Source organism: Tamandua tetradactyla, chromosome 12, assembly GCF_023851605.1.
Source record: "Tamandua tetradactyla isolate mTamTet1 chromosome 12, mTamTet1.pri, whole genome shotgun sequence".
NCBI classification, from domain to species: domain Eukaryota; kingdom Metazoa; phylum Chordata; class Mammalia; order Pilosa; family Myrmecophagidae; genus Tamandua; species Tamandua tetradactyla.
Genome location: NC_135338.1, coordinates 91,548,289 through 91,573,155, shown reverse-complemented (window position 1 = coordinate 91,573,155; position 24,867 = coordinate 91,548,289). Strand labels below are relative to the sequence as shown.

Here is a 24,867-nt window from a genome sequence, read left to right as displayed (position 1 = left end):
CCCCACGGGCCCACCACCCTCCCAAGGCACGGGACCCCGGGCGGGTGCTGGCCCCGCCGAGATACCGCGACACCAGCCCTGGGCACCAAAAAGCTCGGTAACCACGATTAAAACAAAAAAACTTTAGAAGTCAAAATTAATGCAACACAAAAAACCCACGACGAACAAAATATCAAAAGGTGAGGGGAGGTCAGGCTCTGCCCCTGTATGTGCATGACACACCCTGGCCCCTGGACCCCCGCCCAGCCTGGTCACAGTTCAGCCGCCCTCTGCGTGATCACGGCCAAGTGCCTTCAACTCCCTGAGCCTCAGGGTCCTGGTAGATAAAGTGGGAGAACAGTAATGTATGTTCCCCACCCCGAAAGGGGGATTTACTGAGCTGCTGCACCTGCCCTGGAAGGCACTCAGCGGAAGACAGGTGGCGCTGTCGGGATCGACAATAAACAAATAGAAGTTAAGCATGCTGTCTTCCCTCCCCGGTGCCGAGGACTGGTAAAAACGAGTCAATATCGTTTCCATCACGAGGCTTTATGAGGATGAGTTATAACAATAAGCTGTTACCTTCGGGAGAGCAGAGGGTTACTGCGGATCCCCGGGAAAGTGCTGAGGCAAACCGCCTCTGTCTCTAGTGTAAATCTCTCTGCATTAAGGATGCAATATTTACTCGGGTACGGCGGAAAAGTTTATGATGCCACCCGGGGATACTACCATTATCATGACCACGGATGCTCTTTGCATTTATCTCTCCGCTGCCTTGAACTTTCTCCCAATGCTTTGTATTCTCTGGCGTACCTCCTTTTTAAATGTATTTCAAATTGTGGGAAATCAGCCAACCCGAAGAAAATCATAAAAGGGGCACTGAAGGCTCATAGTCTCTCATCATTCTTGCTGCAGATATTCAGTTTTTCCCAGGTGAGACTTTGGGAAAGACACACGCAAAGTCTCTTTGTCCCCAGCCCAGAGACACTCCTTAATAAATTTGCTAAATGAGTGAAAACAGAGTTTCACTTTCAGGTTTTCTTAAAAACTTCTTAGCAATAGCAACTTGACTCTGTCCCACCTTGTGTGATTTACTAAAAATGTGACTTACCCCCCAGGTTTCATTTACAATAAAAACTTTAGTGCCATGTCTTTGGCATAAACCAAACTACACTACCTATACTTTCTGCTCCTTTTGGTTATTTTTAGGATAGAGGAAAACGGTTAGACATTGAGAGACAGGGAGAAGCAATGTAGAAAGTCACATGCTCCCCAGCCCTCTCATCACAAAGCAATTCTTCCTCCCTGCGTGTACACACACACACACACACACACGGACCTGAGTCTGCCTGGATTCAGCACTCAGGCTGAAGCACAATGCAAAAGCCACGCTGCAGCGGTAAGAGACCAAACCAGAGGGCACAGCCAGTGTCACCAACGACCTGAGACAACGGTATTTTGGAAACAGGCTCTCCGCAGGTGTGCAAATGCTAACCTTTTCAACACTGTTGGTCCCACATTCTCTCTCTTTTTTTTTTTTTAAACATGGGCAGGCACCGGGAATCGAACCCGGGTCCTCTGGCATGGCAGACAAGCGTTCTTGCCTGCTGAGCCACCGTGGCCCACCTGGTCATGTTCTCTTGATAACTGAGTCTTCTTTCCTCTCTACCTCCACCCAAAGGAGGAAAATAAAATCTCTGCATTCTGCCCTAAATTACTTAGAATCCCTGACCAATTCTATCTCCAACACTAGATGGGGCAAATTTAAGCACAGAAATAGTTCCAACTGCAACAAGCAATCCAAGACAAAGTCACACGCAAAAAAACACCTGTCCCTGAGCCCTTGCAACCTACAAAGACTTTTCTGGGGAACTCCCGATGCACAAAGACTTTTCTGGGGAAAGCGGCCCCCAATCGGCACACCTGGCCATGCAGAAGGGCAGGGCTCACCCCTCTGTTCTGCAGGCCAGGTGCCCGGGACACCTATTCCCGACACCCCTCAGACAAGCACCTGGACTATCGGCAAAGATAACCCAGAACCTGAGGGCCTGCAAAAGCCACTATGGACGCTTGCAGAGTCGGAAGCCCAGACAGCTTTCAGGCACCAGGCCAAGGGTGCACAGTAACTCTGTTCCAGGTGGCATCAAGCCTAGAAAATGCAAACTCTGCTTCACAAACCTGGAACATGACCTGTTCAGTCACTGGCCCTCGGTGGGAACTGATCCCAGGAAAGGCCCCAGAGGCTCTGACTTCAGCCCCAGCACATCCATAAAATCACCTTCCTTTCCCCTGTTTGTTTCTAGAGTTCTGTGATGAGAAAATTAGCCTACTAGGCTAAAGCAAGGCCCTTGGACGCTTACCCATAGGAGAAGATGGAGGGAAAACCCCAGCTTCTAGAACGCTGTCTTACCGTGCTTTAAAGCCCATGGCCAGCCTTTCCAACCACATGATCACAGAAAATAACTCTAAACCTGAGACCACCCCAACGGGCATTAGCAAGCGCACTCATGCATGCTGCGAACGTCAGACTTGACATCATGAACTGAAGAAATTACGTTTAAAGGAATCAATGCTTCAAGACAAAACACCCCTCACAAAAGAAGGGCAGATCACGCCGTTTCACTGTTGGACGTGCTCATAGGGGAAAACTGGAGGCCTGTGAGTTCAAAGACACCGAGACAGGGATCTTCACAGAGGTGCATAGAGACGGCAAAGGAAAGAAAAGCCCGCTGCTGGAAGGAGGGACCCCACAGCCGACTGACGGGGATGGAAACTACCCCCGGTGCAGAGTCTGGTGGGCCAGCTGGGGGACTCCTTGGATCCACAGGCACACCCTTTACTGGCTGCCTGCAGTCAGATGCAGGGAAAACCTGAGTCGATCAGCACTTCCCGCAAACCTTCAGATCCCCGCATCTAACTGTAGAGATTAGAGGACAGTGCCACACCGCTCAGAGATGGTGGGAAACAGCCGAAGCTTTTGCTCTCTCTAGCCTAAATGTGGATGTCTTTTTAAATTAACCATAGCCCCTAAGAAGTGCACTCTTCCGACAACGTGCCAGAAAAGCAAGGTACACATCTGATCCCATGCAAATGCATCAGCAATCCTACAAGGCACTTGCTGCTGTTATCCCCATTTTAGAGCTGAGAAAACAGGGGCTAGACAACACAGCGGGCAAGCTCAGCGCCCTCCCCCATCTACGTGGGACATGACTCCCAGGGCTGTGGACCATCCTGACAACGTGGGACAGAAATCCTAGAAGGAGCTGGGACTCAGCATCAAGGAAATGAGAAAACCTTCTAGACGAAAAGGGGGAAGAGAGAAACAAGACAAAATAAAATGTCAATGGCTGAGAGATTCCAAACAGAGTTGAGAGCTTATCCTGGAGGTCATTCTTACACATTATATAGATATCACCTTTTTAGTTAAACTATAATGGAGAGGCTGGGGGGAAGTGCCTGAAAATGTAGAGCTGTGTTCCAGTAGCCATGTGTCTTGAAGATGATTGTATAATGATATAGCTTTCACAACAAGACTGTGTGATTGTGAAAACCCGTGTCTGATGCTCCTTTTATCTACAGTATGGACAGATGAGTAAAACATATGGATTAAAAATAAATAAATAATAGGGGGAACAAATGTTAAAATAAATTTAGTAGATTGAAATGCTTGTGATCAATGAAAGGGAGTGTTAAGGGGTACAGAAAAAAATAGGGGAAACAGACTAAAATATATTGGGTAGATGGAAATACTAGCGATCGATGAGAGGGAGGGGTAGGGGTATGGTGTGTGTGAGCTCTTTTCTTATTCATTTCTTTTTCTGAATTGATGCAAATGTTCTAAGAAATAATCATGGTGATGAATATGCAACTATGTGATGATATCGTGAGTTACTGATTATATACTGAGAATGGAACGATCCTATGGTAAGAATGTTCATGTTTGCATGGTGTTATGTTTAACAAAAATAAAAAACTTAAAAGAAAAAGAAAGACAGTTAACTTGTCCATGGCCACAGACCTAGTAAGGGCAGAGCTAGGGTTTCAACGCAGGCAGCAGGAGGACTTAAAAATGCACAATCTACACAGCTGTGCTTGGCAACCCACCTCCTTCCCACAGTGCAAAGTGAGCATTTTGTCCTAACTGTGCCACGAAGGCAGGAGAGCAGGGGGTCCGTGGGCACAGACCATAAGCTCAACTCAGAAAGACCAGAGGGCAGAGTGAAGGTGCACCGCCTTCTCCAACCTGCCGGGCTCCCTCGCGCCGCCCAGGAGGCCAGGCCCCCACCCCCGCCTGCCCCGGCTGCCTCCCACCCGCCGCCCCCTGCAAGCCCCCAGCTGCACCCGCACCACAACTTGCTACCACTTCTTGACCAGGTAGCGAGACCCAAGAAAGTCTGTGCCGCCAGTACCCTCTCTGGAACTCGTCATTCAACACAGCTCACACGTCCTATTTCAAATTAGTCTGGGCACACTTCTAAGAAGCGCTTTCTCAGCCATGGCTCCCTCGGAGGCGCACTGGTCTGGGACAGGGTCTGGCCAGCATCCTGCCCTCCCTTCTTTTGCATCCTACCTCACGTGGTCCCCAGGGGTGAGGGCCTGAGCACACCCAGCCCCCAGCAGCAGTCGAGGACCCCTAGGCCACAGGGACTGGCCCCCGGAGCCCAGGAGCCTTTTGTCCAGAGGGAGACCACTGCAGAAGTGAAGTCCATCCCGGGATTTCTCCACATGTGACAATAAACCTCACGCATTAAGTACAGTTTCCCATCTCCTCAAACCTCTTTGAACCTAGAAGTCCTTCCCCTTCTAGAAAGAAAGAGCCACAAGTATGACAGTGCCTCAGTGACAATGTCATGGGAATGTGCTGAGGGCCACCTGTGAAAAGGTTTTCCAGAAGACAAACATCCTGGTGGCCCCCGTGCAGGGACTGCTTACACAGCACAGCGGCCTGGGGAAAAGCCAAGGCCACCTGCCAGCCCACGTGGGAAGTCACCAGAGCCTCTCTCCAGGGGACGGAGCCCCACCTCAAAGCACAGCCTCAGGTCTAGGACGAGTCAGACGTGGGCTCTTTTCCTGGAGTTTCTACTCTCAGAGTCTCTTCCTCAGCCGCCCATGGGGCCAGGGGGGAGCCCCAAATAAGCAGCAGCAGGCTGCCCCCACCCCAAAGGAGGAGACTCAGAAATCAGTGGATGGAAAAGATATTGCTCACCGGTTCTCAACAGCATGGCCCCTTGGTCGCACTTTTTCTCCTTTTCTTGGAGCAGGGGCCCGTAAAACGGGTGGTCCCCAAGGAAACAATGGAAAACAGCAGTTGTAAGGAAATCTCCACAATGTGCTTCGCTGGAACAGACACAGTCAGAGGACGTTTTAAGAGGCAAAGTACCTTTCCATGGAAACTGCAACGCACATTTCTAACAAGACAGAAGACAAGTTCAAAATTCTTTTACTCTGAAATGGAGTCCTGAAGCCAGAGGGCTTGTTTGCTCAAAAGGATCCTTTAACAGCTGGTGCCAAAGAGCCGAATCCACCCACTTCTACAAACACAGAGGCTGAGCGAGCAGAGGCTCCGACGCCCGGCAGGCCGACCCGGAAAGCCCTTGCTTCCTTGCTCCCTGTGCCAGTCCGAAACTATTTTGTACCCCAAGAAAAGACATGTTTTAGTCCTGACCCAATCTTATGGGGCCAGACCTATTTAGGGTGGAAGCCTTTGATTAGGCAGTTTCCATGGAGTCTGGCCCACCCAGCTGTGAGTGTGACCTTCTGATTAGATGGAAGCGTGACTCCATCCGTTTAGGGTGGACCTGACCACTTTACCAGAGTCTTTAAAAGGGGAAACATGTAGGAGAAACCTCAGAAGCTTCAAAGTCAACAGAGCCAACACAAGACACAGACATTTGGAGATGCAGAAAGCTAACGCCCCCAGGGAAGCTGCCTGAAGCCAGAAGCCAAAGGACCAGCAGACACCAGCCACGTGCCTTCCCAGTTGACAGAGGTGCCCAGGACCCATCAGGACCCATTAGCTCTTGGGGTGTGGCAGTCAAAACTACAGACTGGGAGCCCAGAGGTTGGGGTCATCTCAGCTCTGCCATTCGCTTGTCAATGTGCTTCTGGGACGGTACTCACCCTGAACCCCGATTTCTTCATCCACGTCCCTGTCTTACCAGGTGAGGTTGGGGTTCTAGGGTAAGACGGTCATAATGCTTTTCCATCCCACTTACACCACAGAGCCATGAGCACCACACTTCCCCCGATGGGGCCTTCCCCAAATACCCCAGCCAGGCCAGTTCTCCTCTTCCTACAACTGCTGCGGCCCCAAGATGTGCCCCGCCCGGCCCTGCCCCGGCTGCTGGGCTCAGCCTACTTGTGTTCCTTCTGCATCACCCACCCCACCGGGGGCAACGGTAGCAGCAGCCACCACGCTGGGGCAGCCACTAGCACCAGGAGCGTTCTACATTTTCTCACTGCAGCCTCCTAACAGTGAGGTAGTCATGTACCCATTACTGAGCTAAGGAAAGTGAGGCTGGGAGGCACTGAGGAACCAGCCCCATTAAGACTCAAGCCCAGGAAGATCACTCTCCAAGCCAAAGTCCGTGCCCTCCAACAAGAAGGCAGGAAACTGGGCACAAACACCGAGGTTCTCCCATGCTCTCGGAGCAAGCACTCAGAAGCACTTTTAGGGCAGCTACCAGTGCAATGGCACCGCCTACCACAACCACAAGCAACCACAAGACATCTGCCTCACCAAAGGGAGAGCTACCAGGCTCTTGGCAAGGAAGTTCCAGCCTCACAAAGAGGTCAAGCCTTCTAAATTAATGTACCAGCTTAATGAAGTCCAATAATATACCATCGGGTTTTTTTAGAAAGATCCAGATGAGCTGATTGCAACATTCATGGATGGAAAAATTAAAAAGCAGCAACAGGAACCAGGGAAAGTCTGGAAAGCAGGAATGATGGGGGGGAGCTGACCCTAGGTAGCAAAATCGTGCTGTAAAACCACAATAACTGAACACAGTGGTGCTGCCACATTAACAATCAGACACCGCAGCAGAGTAGGATTCCAGAAGTAGACCCAAATACCTACTGATATCTCATATAGAATGAAGGTGGTGTGCAGTTTGAAAGTATTATGTACCCCAGAAAAAGCCATGTTTTAATCCTGATCCAATCTTGTGAGGGCAGCTGTTTCTTTTAACCCCGATTCAATACTGGAGGGCAGAAACTTTTGATTAGAGCATCTCCACAGAGGTGTGGCATGGTCAATTGTGGGTGTGAATTTTTTATTAGATGGAGATGTGACTCCACCTACTCCAGGTGGGCCTTGATTAGTCTACTAAAGTCCTTTAAAAGCAGAAACATTTTGAAGAAATCTCAGCTGCAGATAGTTGGAGAACAGTTGCTTCAGAGCTGACAGACCCATGATGTTTGGAGATGCCTGGAGTGCCGACAGACAGAGCAGATGCCTAGACACGGGCAGAGCCCAGCAGACGTTGTCATGTGCCTTCCCATGAGATGTTAAGCAACCCAGAACCCAGAGTTGTGTTCCAGAAGAGCTAAGTGAAGGCCCACAGATGCTAAGAGAGGAAATCACAGAAAACAGGCTGAAAGCAACAGAGCCTAGGAGCAAGGACCAACAAATGCCAGCCATGTGCCTTCCTAGCTGGCAGAGGTGTTTCAGACAGCATCAACCTTTCTTGAGTGAAGGTCACCACTTGTTGGTGCCTTAATTCGGACATTTTCACGGCCTTAGAATTGTAACTTGCAACTTATTAAACTTCCTTTTTAAAAGCCATTCTACTTCTGGTATACTGCATTCCAGTAGCATCAACAAGCCAATACTGGCCCATTTCAAATGAATGAGCAAAGGGTAACCCACTCAATATATTGTATTGGTAGCTATCCATACCTCACAATTGACACCAGAATCAATGAGATAGCCCAAAGACTTAACTGTAGAATATAAAAACATAGAAGTATAAGAAGAAAACATGGGAAGGATCCCAAAACCATAAAAAGAAAAAAGATGATAAATGCAAACACGAAATGTTTTTAAAAAACAAATGATAAACTGAGAAAAATATTTCTATCATATTATAGATCAAGGACTAATCACCATATATTAAGAGTTCCTACAAATCAATAATACCATCAATCTTCTTCAAAAATGGGCACTTCATATGCAAAAAAACAAAAAAACCCTGCAAATATCTCTTACCCATGAAAAAAAATGCTCTACCTCACCTTCAGTAAGAGAAGTACAAATTTAATCTTTACAGCGAGTCCCTTTTTACCCTATCAGTTTTTCTTGGCAAAAATCAAAATGTCTAAAAACACAGTGTTGGCAAGGATGTAGCAAAGGAAGCTCTCTCATTAATCGCTTATGGAATTATAAATTATTATGACCAATAGAGCAGTCTGGTAATATCCACCAATTTCTAAGACATCGGCTCTGACAAACAATTTCATTTCTAGGAATTTGTTCTACAGATACATTTTCACGTGTGAAACAAATGACACCTATATGTCCATTAATAAGAGGCTGGTTAAATAAATCATGATACATCCATATAAGGAACACTGAAAACTCATATAAACAAATGGAGCAGTTTTTTATGTACTGACAAGGAACAACCTCTCGATACAAAAGTAGAAAAAGCAAAATGAAGAACACAGTAGACGTGTAAAAAATAGGGAAGATATTCAATGCAAAAAAATAGGCTGGACCCTGACCTCACACCATAAACCGAAATGAACTCAAAATGGATCGCAGACCTAAATGAAAAAGCTAAAACTTTTGAACACTTAGAAGAAAATATAGAAGGGAAATTTCCTGACCTTGGGTTAAGCAAAGGATTCTCAGATATGACACAAAAAGCAAATGCAACAAAAGAAAAATGGAGAGAGATCATCAAAATTAAAGACTTCTGTGCCTCAAAGGACACCATCAAGAAAATGAAAAGGTCACCCACAGAATGAGAGAAAATAACTGCAAATCATATATCTAATAAGGGACTTGTAACCTGAATATACAATGCAGAGTATACATACACAGAACATGCAAAGAACCCTTACAAGTCAATAGTAAAAAGAAAAATGACCCAATTTAAAAATAGGCAAAAGATCTGTATAAGCATTTCTCCATGGAGGATATAAAAACGGCCAATAAGCACATGTAGGGTGCACAGGTGGTTTAGTGATAGAATGCTCGCCTGTCATGTGGGAGACCCAGGTTCAACTCCCGACCCCTACACCCCAAAAAACAGTAGATCAATGAGCACATGAAAAGATGTTTAACATTGTTAGTCATCAGAGAAATGCAGATCAAAATCAGAATGAGAAACCATTTCACACCCATGAGGATGGCTAATATTAAATAGTAACAGATGCTGGCGAGAATGTGAAGGAATCAGAACCCTGATACACTGCTGGCAGGAATGTAAAACGTGTGGCCTCACTGGAAAGCAGTTTGGAAGTTCCTCAAGTGATTAACACAGAGCTACCGTAGGACCCAGGAAATCTACTCCTAGGTACATACCAAAGAGAAATATAAACCTATAGCCACAAAAATTTGTAAGTGAATGTTCACAGCAGCATTATCCATAACAGCCTAAAAGTTGAGACAACCCAGGGTGCATCAACTGATAAATAGGTAAATAAAATGTGATTTACCCATACAATGGAATATTACTTGGCAATAAAAGGAATAAAGAACTGACACATGCTACAACACGGTTGAGCCTTGAGAACATTATGCTAAGGAAAAGGAGTCCCTTCTAAAAGGCCACAGATGATATGATCCCATTTATATGAAATGTCCAGAACAGGTAAATCCACTGACACAGAAGTAGATTAGTGGTTGCTGGGGCTGAGGGTGGGGGAGAAATGGAGGTGACAGTAATAGGTACAGGGTTTCTCTTGGTTGGTGAGGAAAATGTTCTAGAATGGATTTGGTGATGTACAAACAATTATTGTTAATATACTAAAAGCCACTGGATTGTACACTTTAAATGGGTGAACTGTATGATAGGTAAATTATAGTTCAGTAAAGCTGTTATAAAAAATAGGGATGTTAAGGGGAAAATAAGTGTAACAAATAAGGTATCAGTGGCTGAGAGAGCTCAAATAGAGTCGAGAGGCTACTCTGGAGGCTACTCTTACATAAGCCTCAGCTACTTATCATGGTTTGCCAAACCTGACCAAAAGCATTCCTGCCAACCCTAGGGCACTATGTAAGAGTCTGCAAAGGCTCCATGCGCTCAGGTAGCTCTCCAAAACCTACAACCTCCAGATGGGTCTGGACCAGATAAGTCCTGAAACGCAGAGGGGCCAGCCTCTCCAGAACATCAACCGGTTCCATCCCTTATTCCATATTAGTGACAGCCACTTCCAATATGAAAAAGTTAGAATGGGCATACCCCAAATACCCCTAAATAGTGGGAGAAAGATCAAAGGTGAGGTGGAGTTATACAGAGAAGGTCGGTTTAACAAAGGAGCACGAGTCCTGAATCATTATACTGATATTTCTTTTAGTCTCCAGTACCTTAGAACAGCTAAAAGTAAAAACCTAAAGTTATGGAATTGTAACCCATACCAAACTCTGAAGTCTGTTCTACAACTAATTGTTATAATTACTTTGCAATTTATCGCTTTTATGTATATGTTATTTAAAGAGAAGGAGGAGTACAACTGAGAAGATAGGATTTAACAAATGAGTATGACTGCTGAATCATTATATTGATATTTCTGTTGGTCTCCAGTATCTTGGAACAGCTAGAAGAAAAAACAAAAAATCATGGAACTGTAACCCATACCAAACTTTAAAGTCTGTTCCATAAGTACTTGGTAAAATGTACTTGGAAATTTACTTCTTCTTTTGTAGAATTGTTATATTTCACAATAAAAAATAGGGATATTATATTTGTGTGTGTGTGTGTGTGTGTGTAGATAGAGAGATGAAAGCACATGTGTTTCTATATTCATAAAACCTCTCTGGGAAGAGTCCCAGACATCAACAGCATTCCAAGAAGGAAACTAGGTAGCTGAGGGGCAGGGATAAGAAGATGTTTCACTGTATGACCTTTTGTTCCTTGTGAATGTTAAACCATGTGAATAGATGGCAGAAGGGGTGAAGGGAGAGAGAGAGGGAGAAAGGAGCAAATAAAATTAAAATTTTTAAATGAAATAAGTTCATGTCCAGCCTGCCCCCTTCGGCAGGAGACCTTCCTCCACCTAGGGTTGTCCTCCATGCAGGGCCCAGAGGAAAAAGGAAAGAAAATAAACATGAAATGCATAAGCAGGGGTGTGAGCTGAGCAGGGCCACACGCCCTCCTGTGTGCGCTTGCCTTATCAGAAGCGGAAGCTCGCAATGCTACTGGCAAAGCTCCTTCCCAAATATTCCCGACCTGAGCTCTACACTGAGCCTTCTTCCTCGGAACACCAGAAGCAATTGTGCTTGCCCAGAAAGCCAAGTAAACCTAAGGAGATTAAAAAAAAAACACAACTCTGGGCCCAGGTTCCAGTCCTGCCAGTGCCCACCCACTGCAGGGACGCAGGTGAGCATGTCGCAGGGAGCACAGGGAGCGCAGGGCAGGCGGCCTGCAGGGCGGACAGTGACCTCAGGATTAGCCCTGGGCCTCGGGACCAAACCTGCCATGGCTGAGCTGAGCTCCCCTTCCCGTCCCTCCTGCCTGCCACGGGCACAGTCCCCTGTGCTCCACACAACACCCCATTTTAAAGCAGCTTCAAGACAAAGACCTGTGCGACATGAATCTCATCTTGCTCCAACTCAGATGAACAACTTCAGACAAAAAGAAAGTGTTGCGGAAGCCAGGCATTTCTGTCCAGTGCAAGCGGAGCCTTGGAAATGCACGTCTTCCCAACCACCAACCCAGGGCCAGCTCCGCACCTCCACCCCAGTCCTGGGGCTGCCCCCTCCCCACCCACCCTTCCAGCAGCACCCAGCACCCAAGCCAAGCATGAGGACTCAAAGCTCCAGGTCAAAACCTCGAGCATCCAGAGCCCTGCAGGTGGGGGAACCAGAAAGCAGGCCTGGTGCGACCTAATCATCAGCACAAACACAAGGACAAACACGGAGGTAGGTTACATTAGGTACCCCAAGGAAAGACATGTTCTTAATCCATATCCCCGTGGGCATGAACTTATGTGTAAATTGATCTCCTGAAGATGTGATGATCGGTGAAGGTGTGGCTGGCTGCATGGGGGCAACTCTCCATTGTATTACTGGAGGCCTTACAATGAGAAGATACCAGAAGCCAAGACGGAGGTAAGACCCCAGAGGAGCCAGAAGTCAGTGGAAGCCAGAAGAACAAGGAGGGGATATCTCCACGCGACGGAGGGCAGAGGTGCAAGCCAAGCAAGGAAGCCCCAAGAACTGCAAAAGCCAGCAACAGAGCACTACGTACAGACTAGGGGGAGAAAGTACGGTCTTGCCGATGCCTTAATTTTGAACTCGCGGGCTTCCAAACTGCGTGCCAATAAACTCCTGTGGTTACACTAACCAGTGTGTGGTATCTGTCCCAGCAGCCTGGCACATGGAGACACAAATGGTGGCCAGCACTCCTTCTACCGGTCAAGGAGAACCACACACCTCTGCCCACCTTCCACGCAGTACTCACATGGAGGTATCTCTCCAGGTGTCCCACCTGTGAAGAGATGCAGGCGATCTAGAGTCATGTGTGAAGGCTCCCAATTTTAAACCGTACTCAACACTCAGTTTTGTAAAACACTGTGCAGACCAAAACAAAAACCTGTGTGTGGGCCAGATTCGATTCTTATAGTATTTGCAACCTTGATTTAGTTTCCCTGCCATGGTTTATTTGGTCATAAGTACCAAGCACGAGTAATGCTCAACAATTCAGCTAAAAGTAAGGAGCCCAGAGAGAGCTAATGATATGCACATTCAACTTAGGTCTTGCAACAGCAGTTCAATCACGTTAAGGGCTGTTGGTCATTTTTCATATCACTTAGGTGCATCCCCTCCCATCCCGGACCCCATCCCCTTGGGATTACCACACTGGTGCCATTATTGTTTGACCCCCACCCTGTACCCTGCACCCAGCATCCCACGGTCCAGTGTGCACGGGATTGCACAATGTGGGCCAAATAACCCCAAAGAGCTCAATTTCAAGTCTTAGGGTTTTTCCTCATAACACTATAGCATGTCACCTGCATCTACTCCCCATCTTTGTTTCTCTTTCCCTCTCGCAATCTCTGAGGGCCAGATCCAATCTCGTTCTTCCAAGACAAAATAAGTGCTTCCCAGGTCTGACCTGTTTCAAGAGCCACCTCAAGTATGTCAATAGCAGATGCCCCAAGACCCCTTCTTCAGCCCTTAAGTGTGTCTGCAAAGAGTTGGACCCCCTTCCCTTTAAATGAGGTGCCGACAAGGAAGACAGCCAGCAGGGGCAGCTCCACTGGTACAACTGCAGCAGCAAGGCTCTTTCATGGGCCCAGGAGACCTCCACACCCCCTGGAAACTCCAGGGTTCTCCTGCACTGTGCTTTGGGACGTGCATCCTAAGTGGCCAGTTCAGCATCCACCTGTCCCTGCCATGTAGTTAGTCCTTGCCACCCACACCCCTCACACCAGTCCTTGTCACTTCCCCAACCCTCCCCACCTCAAGCCCAGATGTCCCGCTGCATGGCTGGCATTTCCACAAGTAATTTCACCTGTATTTCATCCCCTTTCCTGCCAAGCCACCTCCCCAGGTCCTTCAGGACACCCCCTTCTCCAGGCCCTGACACCTTCCTCTTCTCCCTCCTTGTCCACCTGGGGCTCCAGCCCTCCCCACTGGTCCTTCCAGCACATTCCGCACCTCCCCTCAACCATCTGCACCCCCACTGCAGCAACATTCCAGCTCAGCCACTCACTCAGCTAACACCTACTGAGCATCTAACAGGAACGGCATTTCTAGAGCAGAAACGGCTACTTTGGCTACTTGACACCTGTATTCAAATCCTCCACTGGCCCCGCCCAGCCACCACAAAACCCAAACTCCTCCAGCTGGAATTCACGTCTTCCAAACTCCACTACAACAGGGGCAGGGTGAGAAACGCAAGATGGGGAGCCAGACTCCCCCTTCCTTCACCAGCTGGGTCACCTCGGGCAAGAAGAAACTGCATTACCCCGTACCCCGAGTTCTTCATGTAACACGGCCTTACGGCAGGAGGGAGGACAAAGGAACACACGAAACGCTTCGTGCACGCCCAGGGACACCGGCTGGGCTTACTAAATATCAGTGGCCATCATATTTAGTATCATCATGATTTCCAAATGATCATTTCCACAAACCACACACACAGCAAAACCTGCTTCCTCATCCAACCCTGGAATTACCTCTTCCTCCTCCCTGCCAATCCTAACCTTTCTCCTCCCCCAGGCAGTCCTCCCGGACCACTCCAAGGCTGTCCACTTGCAGATAAGTGTTGTTTTTGGTACTTGGCTCTCCTCCTGAGTCAGACTGCTTTCTACGTGCCAAGGATTATTCAAGGGCATTTTACTGTCTCCTGGACTGAACCGGAAGCCTCTGAGGGATTCCCCACAGCTCCTAACCCACTGCCCTCTACGTTACAGCCAGTGTTCATTACACATACTGCCAAGCACGCCGAGTCCACTGAGCTGGGTCTGGTATTGTCTGCTGAGCTCAGTGTTGGGGAGACAAGGCGGAAGCCCAGCCCCCCGCTGTCCTGGAGGTGCAGAAAGGGCCAAGCTGAGCATGAGAACACCCGGGCTCACAGCCCCCTTTTCCTATCAGTTCACCAGGTGGCTTAGCAAACCACACCTCCTTCTGCCTCTGTTTCCTCATCTGCACAACAGGAGGGGGTAGTTCAGGGAGCTCTGAACACAACGAAACCCACACCCGAAGGTCACAGAGGCGCCGTGGGCCGGATCCCCACAGCCCTCCCTGCCGCCCTCCAGCCGTGCCCTTTGCCACAGCCCCTCGCTGCTCCCCACCAGCCCGCAGGGCGCACTTCCTCCTCCGTGCACCTGTGGGAAAATAAACATCAAGTTCGCATTCCTGGCAAATCGCCCTTAGATTACATCTACATTTCTGAAGTGAAACCACCACAACAGGATTCTCAGTTCACGATCCCCGGACTTCCCTTTGTCAATGGTTAGAACAAAAACATCAGCCACGAAACTAAAGTCGCTGACACAACTCCTCGGGTCACCTCTGCTTCAATCCAGGAGGGCTTCCCGGCTGTGACCCTCCCTGCAGGATGCCATCCAGGTGCTGGCACTGCCCCAGCCCCCAGCCCCCGCCTCCATTCCACCCCAAGACACGCCTCATGTCCCAAGGTGGACCTGCATTTGCATGGACCCCAAACTCAAGTGAGAGAGTCTATGGGGAAAGCCATGTCAGCAGAGAACTCAGCGCTGAATTTAAGCAGGAATTCCCTCTCTTTCCAATTTCGCAGACAGAAACAGGAGCAGGTGCCATTCCTGGTCAGCATGTAAGTAAGGGCAGTCAGGAGGCACCCCCTTCACTCCAGGGAGAGATCCTGGGGGACTTCAAGGATATTCACATGAGCCAGGGTCCCCAATTTCATTGTAAAGAGGCTCAGAGGCAAATGCACCTGTTTGGCCATATTTGGCTATATTCTCATTTATGAGCAGAACCAAGACCGATAGGTTGGGTATAAATTATATTTGTTTTTGGAATCATGTTTTTCAATGATGACAACAGCACTGGGCTGTTCAAAGGGGAGCCAGGGACTTGGTTCACACAAACTCATTCTGAGCATCCCATTAGCCTCAGGAGCGTGCAGTCCACTTAACGATGGGAATCCAGGGCCTGGGGAGGTGCAGGCAGCTGCCCCCAATCGGACAGCAAGCAGATCCACCACGAGATGGGGACAGGGGGTGCTGGCTGTGCATCATGGGATGGTCAGCAGCAGCCCTGGCCTCTACCCATGGATGCCAGTAGCAACTACCTCCCCAGCTGTGACAACCAAACGTCTCCAGGCACTGCCAAGCGTCCCCCAGAGGGCAAACCTTCCTCACTTAAGAGTCATCCCAGAGAACTTATGTGCCACAGTTTTGTTTTCTTATGGTTTTGTTTTGTTTTGTTTTGTTTTTTAACCTGGAGGAGAACCGAATCAAGGACACACTCTCTACCCTCTTTAAAAAAATAAATCTGGATTTTTGCTTTATCAAATGTAACATCCTTCCTTGTGGCATAGAAAATTTAACACTAAAGAGGATGAATATAGTTTCTCCCCCCCATCCCCCGCCCCAATTCAAAGCCTTGGTCAAACAATCAAAAATGACCTACTGATGCTAAAGAAGTTGCACATTCTCTCTCAAAGTCTTAAAAAGAGGGGGCTGGACTTTCTAACCACGGTCAGCCCAAACTTCAATTTATTAAAATAACATTGATACACTAATGAGCAATGACATTTTAAAATGTCAGAATATTAACTTTTCCTAAATCCTAAAAATATTAAGCTTTTGTTTTTTCTTTCAAATAACTTGCATTCTTATTACACTTTTAAACACACATAACTTAAGGGAAATTTGGAAAATCCAGGATAAGCATGAAAGATTAGTTCCTTTTTGGTTGGCATGGGCAGGCACCAGGAATCGAACCCACGTCTCCGGCACGGCAGGTGAGAACGCTGCCTGCTGAGCCACCACGGCCCACCCGTTAGTTCCATTTTAAAGACTGGGCTTAATAAATTAGCTAAGCTGCTGGAGTTCCAGCGTCTGAAGGATAGAAAACAAACCCCCCGGCACAACTGGTGCTCCAATTGTGAACACTGAAGCAATGTCTGATCACCTAGACTTTGTCTCCCTCCTTACCCTACTCCCATCCCCAGGAAACACCAAAGAAAATCCCCTTTTCAAATAAGAGGATTTTTTAAATAAGAAATGGTCGGCATGCAGCCAACAAGATCCGGGAGAAATGTGGCTCGGGCAATAGAGCTGGGAGACTTGCCAAAGCAGAGAAAGGATCCCCACGAGATAAAAAAAACCATGGTCTCAAGGGGGTAGAGTTTCTCACCCCATTCATAAGACAGCAAAGAATAAAGTCGGGACCCCCCCCCCCCCCCCCCCCAGATCTCAAAGGGTAGAGTTAGACATAGGAGAACATGTGGGATAAATGTTCTAACAACAACAGACTGGCTGATACGTGGAATTGCTGAATCCATGCAACCTCACCAGATGCATCCCAACATCAAACCAAATAATACGTGTGTATATTATTTATCTATTTGACTGAGCTTGCACTACACACATTGCTTTATAACTTGTCACACTCAGCAATACACAGCAAGCACTATGTCACCATTTTTAATAGCTATATTATCGCAAGGATTACCGTGATTATCTAGTGCTCAATTGTTGGGTACATAGTTTATTTCAGTCTTTCACGTATCAAACAGAACTGCTGCGAACATCATCACACATGCATCTTTGCTTCTTCTTCTAATTACCAAAATTAAATGCAAAAGACTGTGGGAAGATGGCAGAGTAGGAAGCAACAGATATCAGTATCACCACCCAAACAATTATTGAACTGGCAGGAACTGTCTAAATAAACTATTTTGAAACCCTAGTGTCTAGTGGAACACTGTGCAGCATTTAGGGAAGAGCTGGAGAAAGAGGTTGGTAAATTGCGGTAAGCATCGATGAATTTCAACTTCTGTGCAGTGGCTCGCCCTTCCGCCCCCCAGCTGTGTGGCAGACAGCAGCAGGACTGCAGCGTGGGTTCCTGGTGCAATGTGCTGCGGCCAGGGTGGGCTATAAGGACCTCGTACCCAGAATTCAGAGACGTGTGGTCTGATGGCTGATAGCTGCTTTCGATGACCTACTTCAGATCACTGGGTGGCTGGCTCTCAGGGCAGACAGGGTTCCCACTCCCCTCAAGTAAAGCAGCAGGGGAGTCTTACAGAGACAGTACCTTTTTTGGGGGGGGGGGGGGGCGGGAATCTCTTTCTATTCCCCACTTGGGAATAAAAATAGTTTGGTAAAGATACAAATTGATGACTCTAGCTCTTAACAACAACAAAACTAGCAATCCAGAAGAGTGGGAAAGCTAGATTTCCACAATTATAACAACATAATACTCAGTATATCGAGTTCTCAACAAAAAAAAAGTATACAAAACACAACAAGAAACAAAAAAGTACGGCCCTTTCAAAGGAAAAAGGAACTGGACAGAAAACACCTCTGAGGAAGCTCAGGCGTTGGACCATCAGTCAACAACTTTGTAAAGCCATCTTAAATATGTTCAAAAAGCTAAACGACTAAGGAAGTTACGAAAATGTCTGGAAAAAAGTAAAAAGAAGATATAAAAAGGAACCAAACAAATTCTGGAGCAGCAAAGTACAGTAATTGAAATGAAGACTCATTAGATGGACTCAACGGCAGCTTTGAACAGGTGACAGAAAGGATGGTGAAGCTGCAGGTGAAACCACTGAACTTTTCCAGCATAAGGAACAGAAAGAAAAAAGTAACGAAGAGGAATGAGCAGAGCCTGAGGGATCGACGAGACACCATCAAGTACACCGGCATATGCAGCACTGGAGTCCCGGAAGGAGAAGCGAGGGGGGAAGGAGGAGAAAAAGTATTTGGAGAAATAAGGAGGAGAACATTCCCAATCTGATGGAAGGCATAAATATACACAACCAGGAATATCAGCGAACTCCCAGGACAGGCTCTTGGAGACACACACTGTGCCGGGTTGAATCTGTGGTGTACCCCAGAAAAGCCAAGTTTTTTAGTCCTCATTCAATATTGCTGGGTGGGACCTTTTTTATTGTTTCCACGGAGATGTGACCCACCTAACTGTAGGTGGTAACTTTTGATTAGATGGTTTCCATGGAGATGTGTCTCCACCCATTCAAGGTGGGGTTGCTTACTGGAGCCCTTTAAGAGGGAACTATTTTGGTAATGGCTTTAAAGACACTAGAACTGACAGAGTCCACACAGCCAGAAACTTTTGGAGATGAAGAAGGAAAATGCCCCCAGAGGAGCTAAATGAAACAAGAAAGCTGGAGAGAAAGCTGGCAGACGTCACTATGTGCCTCCCCAGCTGAGAGAGAAACCCCGAACTTCATCAGCCCTTCTTGAGTGATGGTAACCTCTTTTTGGTGCCTTAATTTGGACATTTTCATGTCCTTAGAACTGTAAACTTGCAACTTAATGACTTCCCTTTCTAAAAGCCATTCCATTTCTGGTATATAGCATTCTGGCAGCTAGCAAACTGGGACACACACCAAGAAACATTATAGTGAAACTGTCAAACTCCAAAAACAAGATAGGATTTCAAAAGCAGCAAGACAGAAGTGACTTGCCACATACAAGGGATCCTCAATAGGATTAACAGTGGATTTCTCATCCTAGAGGCCAGAAGACAGTGGATGGCATATTTACCCTCCTTAAAGAAAAACTGTCAACCAAGAATTCTACATCTGGCAAAATTATCTTTCAAATATGAAGACTAAATTAAGACATTTACAGATAAACAAAAGCTGAAAGAGTTCATTACCAGAAAACCTGTCCTGCAAGAAATCCTAGAGGGAGCCCTTCGGGCTGAAATAAAAGGATAATAGACAGTAAATTGAAACCACATGAAGAAATAAAGAATACTTGTAAAGGTAACTACATAGGTAAATATAAACTTCTGCATGGTTGTACTTTTAGTTTGTAACTGCTTTTTAACCCCATATGACTTAGTAGGCAAATGTGTACAACAACATTTTTAATCTATGTGAATGGGCCCACACTACATAAAGATGTAATCTTAGCCAATAACAATATAAAAGGGGAGGGAGAGAGATTTATAGGAATAGAAAATTTGTATATTATTGAAACTAGGTTGGAACTAGTAACACTAGATGGCTATTAGTTTAAGACGCTAATTAACTACAAAGGTAACCACTAAGAAAATAACTAAAAAACAGAGAAAAAGAAAGAAGGGAATCAAGTTGGTATACTGAAAAAGTGCAATTAAATGCAAAACAAGAGAGATAGTAACGAAGGAACAGAAAGCATACAAGACATAAAACAAACAGTTAAATCGCAGAAGTAAATCCTTCCTCCTCAGTTATTACCTTAAATGTCAATGAATTAAACTTCCCTATTGAAAGGCAGAGATTGGTAGATTGGATGTAATAGTAAGACCCATCTATATGCTGTCCACAAGAGACTCACTGTAGGTACAAAGTCATATAGAGTAAAAAGCACAGGGAAAGATATTCCATGCAAAGAGTGATCAAAAGAAAGCTGCAGTGGCTATATTATTGTCAGATGTAACAGGCTTTAAATTAAAAAAAAAAAAAGAGAGAGAGAGAGACAGAGAAGGGTATTATATATTGACAAGAGGTTCAGTCCAGCGAGAAGATATATTGGTTATAAACATATATGCACCTCACCACAGAGCCTCAAATTACATGAAGCAAAAATTGATAGAACTGAAAGGGGAAATCAGTTCTACAGCAGCAGTGGGAGACTTCAATACACCACTTTTAATAACTGATAGAACATTTAAACAGAAGATCAATAAGAAAATAGGGGACTTGAACACTATTACTCATTTAGCCCTAACAGACATATATAGAATACTCTGCCCAACAACAGCAGAAATCACATTCTTCTCAGGAGCACATGGAACATTTTCTAGGACAAAACCATATGTTAGACCACAAATCAAATCTTAATAAATTTTATAATGTTGAAATAAAAAAATAGAAGCAAAGAATATTTATCATGGTAAAAAGGAAAAGGAATTACTTGGTTAAAGGTTTTTATTTTTCACTGCAATACGTATTCTTTGCTTCTGATTTTAAGCTTTCTTGGATCCACATTTTTTCTGTTATCTGTCAATATTGCTTCTTCGGGGAAAACAACAAATAGGTTAAGACTGCTACTGTATTAGCAGTAAGATTTATTATACTCTTCCTTTCTTATTTACATTGTTAAGAAAATGAAGAGTCACCACCAAAAAAAAAAAAAGTCCTACCTCACTGGTTTCCAGCATCAGCTGTTCATCTGGTCATGAGGACATCTCAGGAAGTACCAGAATTGTGAAGCACTTGTGAGTTCGACATTCATTTTTTAAAACTATCTCTGCTGGAAGCTAACTTGTGCCCTGGCATCACACTAGGTGTTAGACACGGAGGACAGGGAGCCAGCGTGCCCTCAGGAGCGTCCAGCCTGGTAAGGCAAACAGTGGAGCGGGTTTCGGGAGCCCAGAGCGTCCCCAGTGGGGAGCTTCTCAGACAAGGCCATCAGCTGACCATGGAGTACAGTGGTAGAAATGGTCAGAGGATCAGAGTGGGGCAAGCTACCGAGGGCCACACCCAAATGGAGCCTCTGGAGAACCCCTGGACATCCAGATGGGCTGCGGCAGCAGGCAGAGGAGAACGGGGCTCAAGAGAAGGACAGGTCTGGTCATCAAAAGCCAGCCTTGCCCACACGCTAAAGGATTTGTACTGGGGGTGGCTGAGCGGGGAAAGTATGAGACCAGCATTCCGGCAGAAGAGAGAGGCTGGACCAGAGCAGGGACACGGCCTAGAGGATGTAGCCGACTCGGGAGAGATAAGGTAGGAGGGCAGCTCTGGGGAAGGTGGTATGGGCAGAGGTGCAATGGTCTCAGGAAGATGCCGATTGAATGGGCAGGACTCAGTGACTTAGGAACTGTACGCCAAGGAAGATGGAAGAGGGAACAGGTGAAGCAGGCATTCCACACACCTGACCACCAAGCTCTCAGAACACGAGGAGTGAGAAAAGCTACAGGAAACACCTTCAAGTGGCAGAGGTAGGTGCTGGCCCAGCCTTGGCCACAGACTCGTGGAGTGTTCTAGAATCTAGTGGATGACTTCATTCACAGCGATAAAACTGCTCTGCAAAGGAGCATATGGGAACTGTGTACCATAAGGTCCCTCCCACCTGCAAAATTCAATGAGTCTTTGTCTACACCAGAAACCAGGACGACAGCTGTCCACATGGAGACCTTCCCTAATGAGTATGTCTTCCCAGGAAGCGGAGACAGATCATTTCCATAATCAGCTTCTATCAAGCTCTAGCCTTCTTTCAACAATCCACACCCAAGTAAACAAGGACCCATCCCTACCAGGCCTGGATGTCAGCTCTCCACCGTCAATAGGCTGCTCAGTCCCTCACATCTGGCAGCATGCTGCTTTCTCTTCTCCCCCACTACCGGATAATAAGGAGCAGACTGGCAAAATAGTTCAAATACCTCCAGAAAAAGTAAACTGCCTTGTGGACTTGGTGGCCTATTTTAAGCTAAATGCTTCAAACCTCCAGGCTCAGAGCTGCTCTAGGCATTAACATTTACTTAACCTGAACAAGCAGGAACTCGATACGCCTCTGCGGAATGCCAGGCCCATGGTGGACATGGAGATGCTAGAGCGAATTGAACATCCCTGTCCTGCAGGGCTCTGTTGAGTGTGGGAGCTAGGCACACAATGCAACAACACAGCAAGGGGTGATAAGGGCTGTAGCAAAGGGTGTAGGGGGTCAGGGCTGGGGAAGGCCAGCAAAGGAAACTGCTGCCTTGCTCAGGTGTTGGGAAAACCACCCAGAGAAAGAAGCCTGGAGCTGGGTCTTGGTGGCCGCAGGCAGTCACGGCAGAGGGCAGGGCACAGCAGGCAGCAGGCGCTGGCCGCGGGGCAGGGAAGCACACTCTGCTACCCAGGCGGAGCGAGCCCCGAGAGCCGTGACTCTAAAGGGCTGGTTGATGGACCCAGCCAGCCTGTAAGGGACCTGAACACCACACCAAGGAGTCTGGACTGGCTACCGGAAGTCACTGAAATCTGTAAGCAGAAGAGTGAGGAGGGCAGGAGGGAGGATGGGGGGAAAGGAGGCAAGTCAAAATCCAGAGAACACCAAGGGACCAGGGGGGTGAGGACTGATGTAGCCTGAGTCAGGCAGGGGGTGGTGGCTCAATGAAGGATCACAGTTCCCTACCTCCATCTTCTCAGGACCAACAGTGTTTGATCCTACAGACCCACAAGGAAAACCTTGACTCAAAGTCACACAGCAGCCAACAGCAAACCTCAGTGGATGGCTCACAGCCCTCTCTGGTTCCTGTTCCTGAACTGAAAATGTTCCCCCATAGGAAACCCCTGGCCCCAAACCTTCAGCAGCTGATCAAACACCAAACACCTAAAAGAGGAGGGCAGGAGCAGTGGTTAGTTGACACACACACACACACACACACAAATTCCCCTACAACCAGCACAGATGAAAAAACAGGGCACATATGGTTCATTTCCTGCAAAAGCAGGATTTCCCAGGAACTAAAAGAAAAGTCCTCCTTGCATCCCACCACACTACTCCAAGGACCCAGATCATTTTTCCTAATTTCCCAGACACAATCCCCACAGGACCCCACCTACTCCCTGAACTTGAGAAACCTTCCATTCTCTCCGAGAAATGACCAGCTTTTGCCCAAGATTCCTCATGTCCCTGTGAATCCTCCTCGGGGAAGCCGGGGGCCTAGAAGAGTCATCTGAGTCCCCCACGGGGGCAGCCAAGGGCCGCCAAGCATCCCGGAGCCCCGCTCCAATCGCACCCCAACCCCGCCCTCCCGCACCAGGACTGCTTCTTTCCACTCCACCGCTGCACTCACTTGGATAAGCCACGCTACCTGCCTGGAATTTTTTTTCCCCGCATCTGTGAAATAGTTATAAAAACCAATTCCCTGTAAGCTTGTCAGAATTCAGAGCACAACCGTTTGCATAAGCATTAGCAGAAAGTCAAAAAAAAAAAAAAAAAGGAAAAAAATGGAACCCGATATTTATGATAACGATTGAGAAAACTTCCAAAAATGTGGCCCAAAGGGCAATCAGAGTGGGAGGGCAGGGCGGGAAAGCGCCCGAGGGGCTGGAGCGCACAGAGAACCGAGGTTGGGAGCCGAGCCGCGCACCCAGAGCACCTGTGAGCGCAAGCGGGGCTGGCGCGCGGGGACAGTGGGTCCGCGGGGCCACCAGCGGGGACAGCCGGGGGGGCGGGGGGGGGGGGGGAGAAGGGGCGGCCGAACCGACCTGAAGACCCGCAGCAGTAGACAGGCGATGAGGAGGGCGGTGAAGGCGCACGCCACGATCACGGCCGCCTTCAGGGTGGGCAGGTCGCGGAGCACCGTGGAGAGGCGGGTCACCAGGGCGTCCCCACTGCTGTTGGAGCTGGAGCTGCCACCGCCGCCGCCAGCTACCACCCCGGGCCCCGTCCGGGTGGCGTTCCCGGGCCCCGAGCCGGGCGGCGCCCGCGGCTGGCGCTCGTGTTGGGGCCGCGGCGCCAGGGCGGACTCGGCTCTGCGGGCGCGAGCGGCGGGCGCGGCCAGGAGCGCAAGCAGCAGCAGGGGCAGGAGCAGCGCGGGCGGCGGCGAGGCGCGCATGGTGCCGGGCAGGGCGCGCGCGGCCGAGCCCCGGGGTCCCGCACCGGCCTGCACCGAGGGCTCCCGCGGCGGCGGCTGCGCGGTGCTTGGCAGGAAGCTGCGGCGCCCGGAAGAGCCCGCGCCGCCGCCACCAACACGTTGCACCGAGTCATTCGACGGGCCGCGGCCCCACGTGGGCGGGGCGGGCGACTGGGCCCGGGTCGCGCTGCGCTCAGCCCGCCGACCGGCCCAGGGACCCACGAGAGAAGCAGTAACGGCCAGGCTCACCCGTGGGTTCAGGCGCCGTACTGAACATTTCACGTTTCTTTTTATGTCATTTAATCCTACAATCCCCTTCGGAGACAGGTATTTCTGTTATCCTCATTAAATGTTGATTTAGGACCCAGAGAACCAGCTCACAGCAGCCCCGACCATGTCAGACTGAGAAACAAAGACCAGAGGACGGAGTTAAACCGTCCATTTTACAGACCAGGACACTGAGGCGTCCAGGCTGAAGCGAGGTGCCGATA

At 48.1% G+C, this 24,867-nt stretch overlaps 1 protein-coding gene across 2 annotated transcripts in view; it reads right to left on the bottom strand.

Moving 5' to 3' along the window:
- The window catches only part of FAM174B (family with sequence similarity 174 member B), a 35,765-nt gene extending 11,249 nt beyond the window's left edge, over positions 1-24,516 (bottom strand). The window contains exon 1 of one of the 2 annotated variants that reach the window (XM_077124114.1): positions 24,009-24,516. In XM_077124114.1, coding sequence (XP_076980229.1) covers positions 24,009-24,358 — 350 coding nt within the window. In that variant the 5' untranslated portion in view covers positions 24,359-24,516. The remainder of the gene's footprint in view (positions 1-24,008) is intronic. The other variant, XM_077124113.1, reaches the window with a different exon arrangement.
- Between the last annotated feature and the right edge of the window lie 351 nt (positions 24,517-24,867).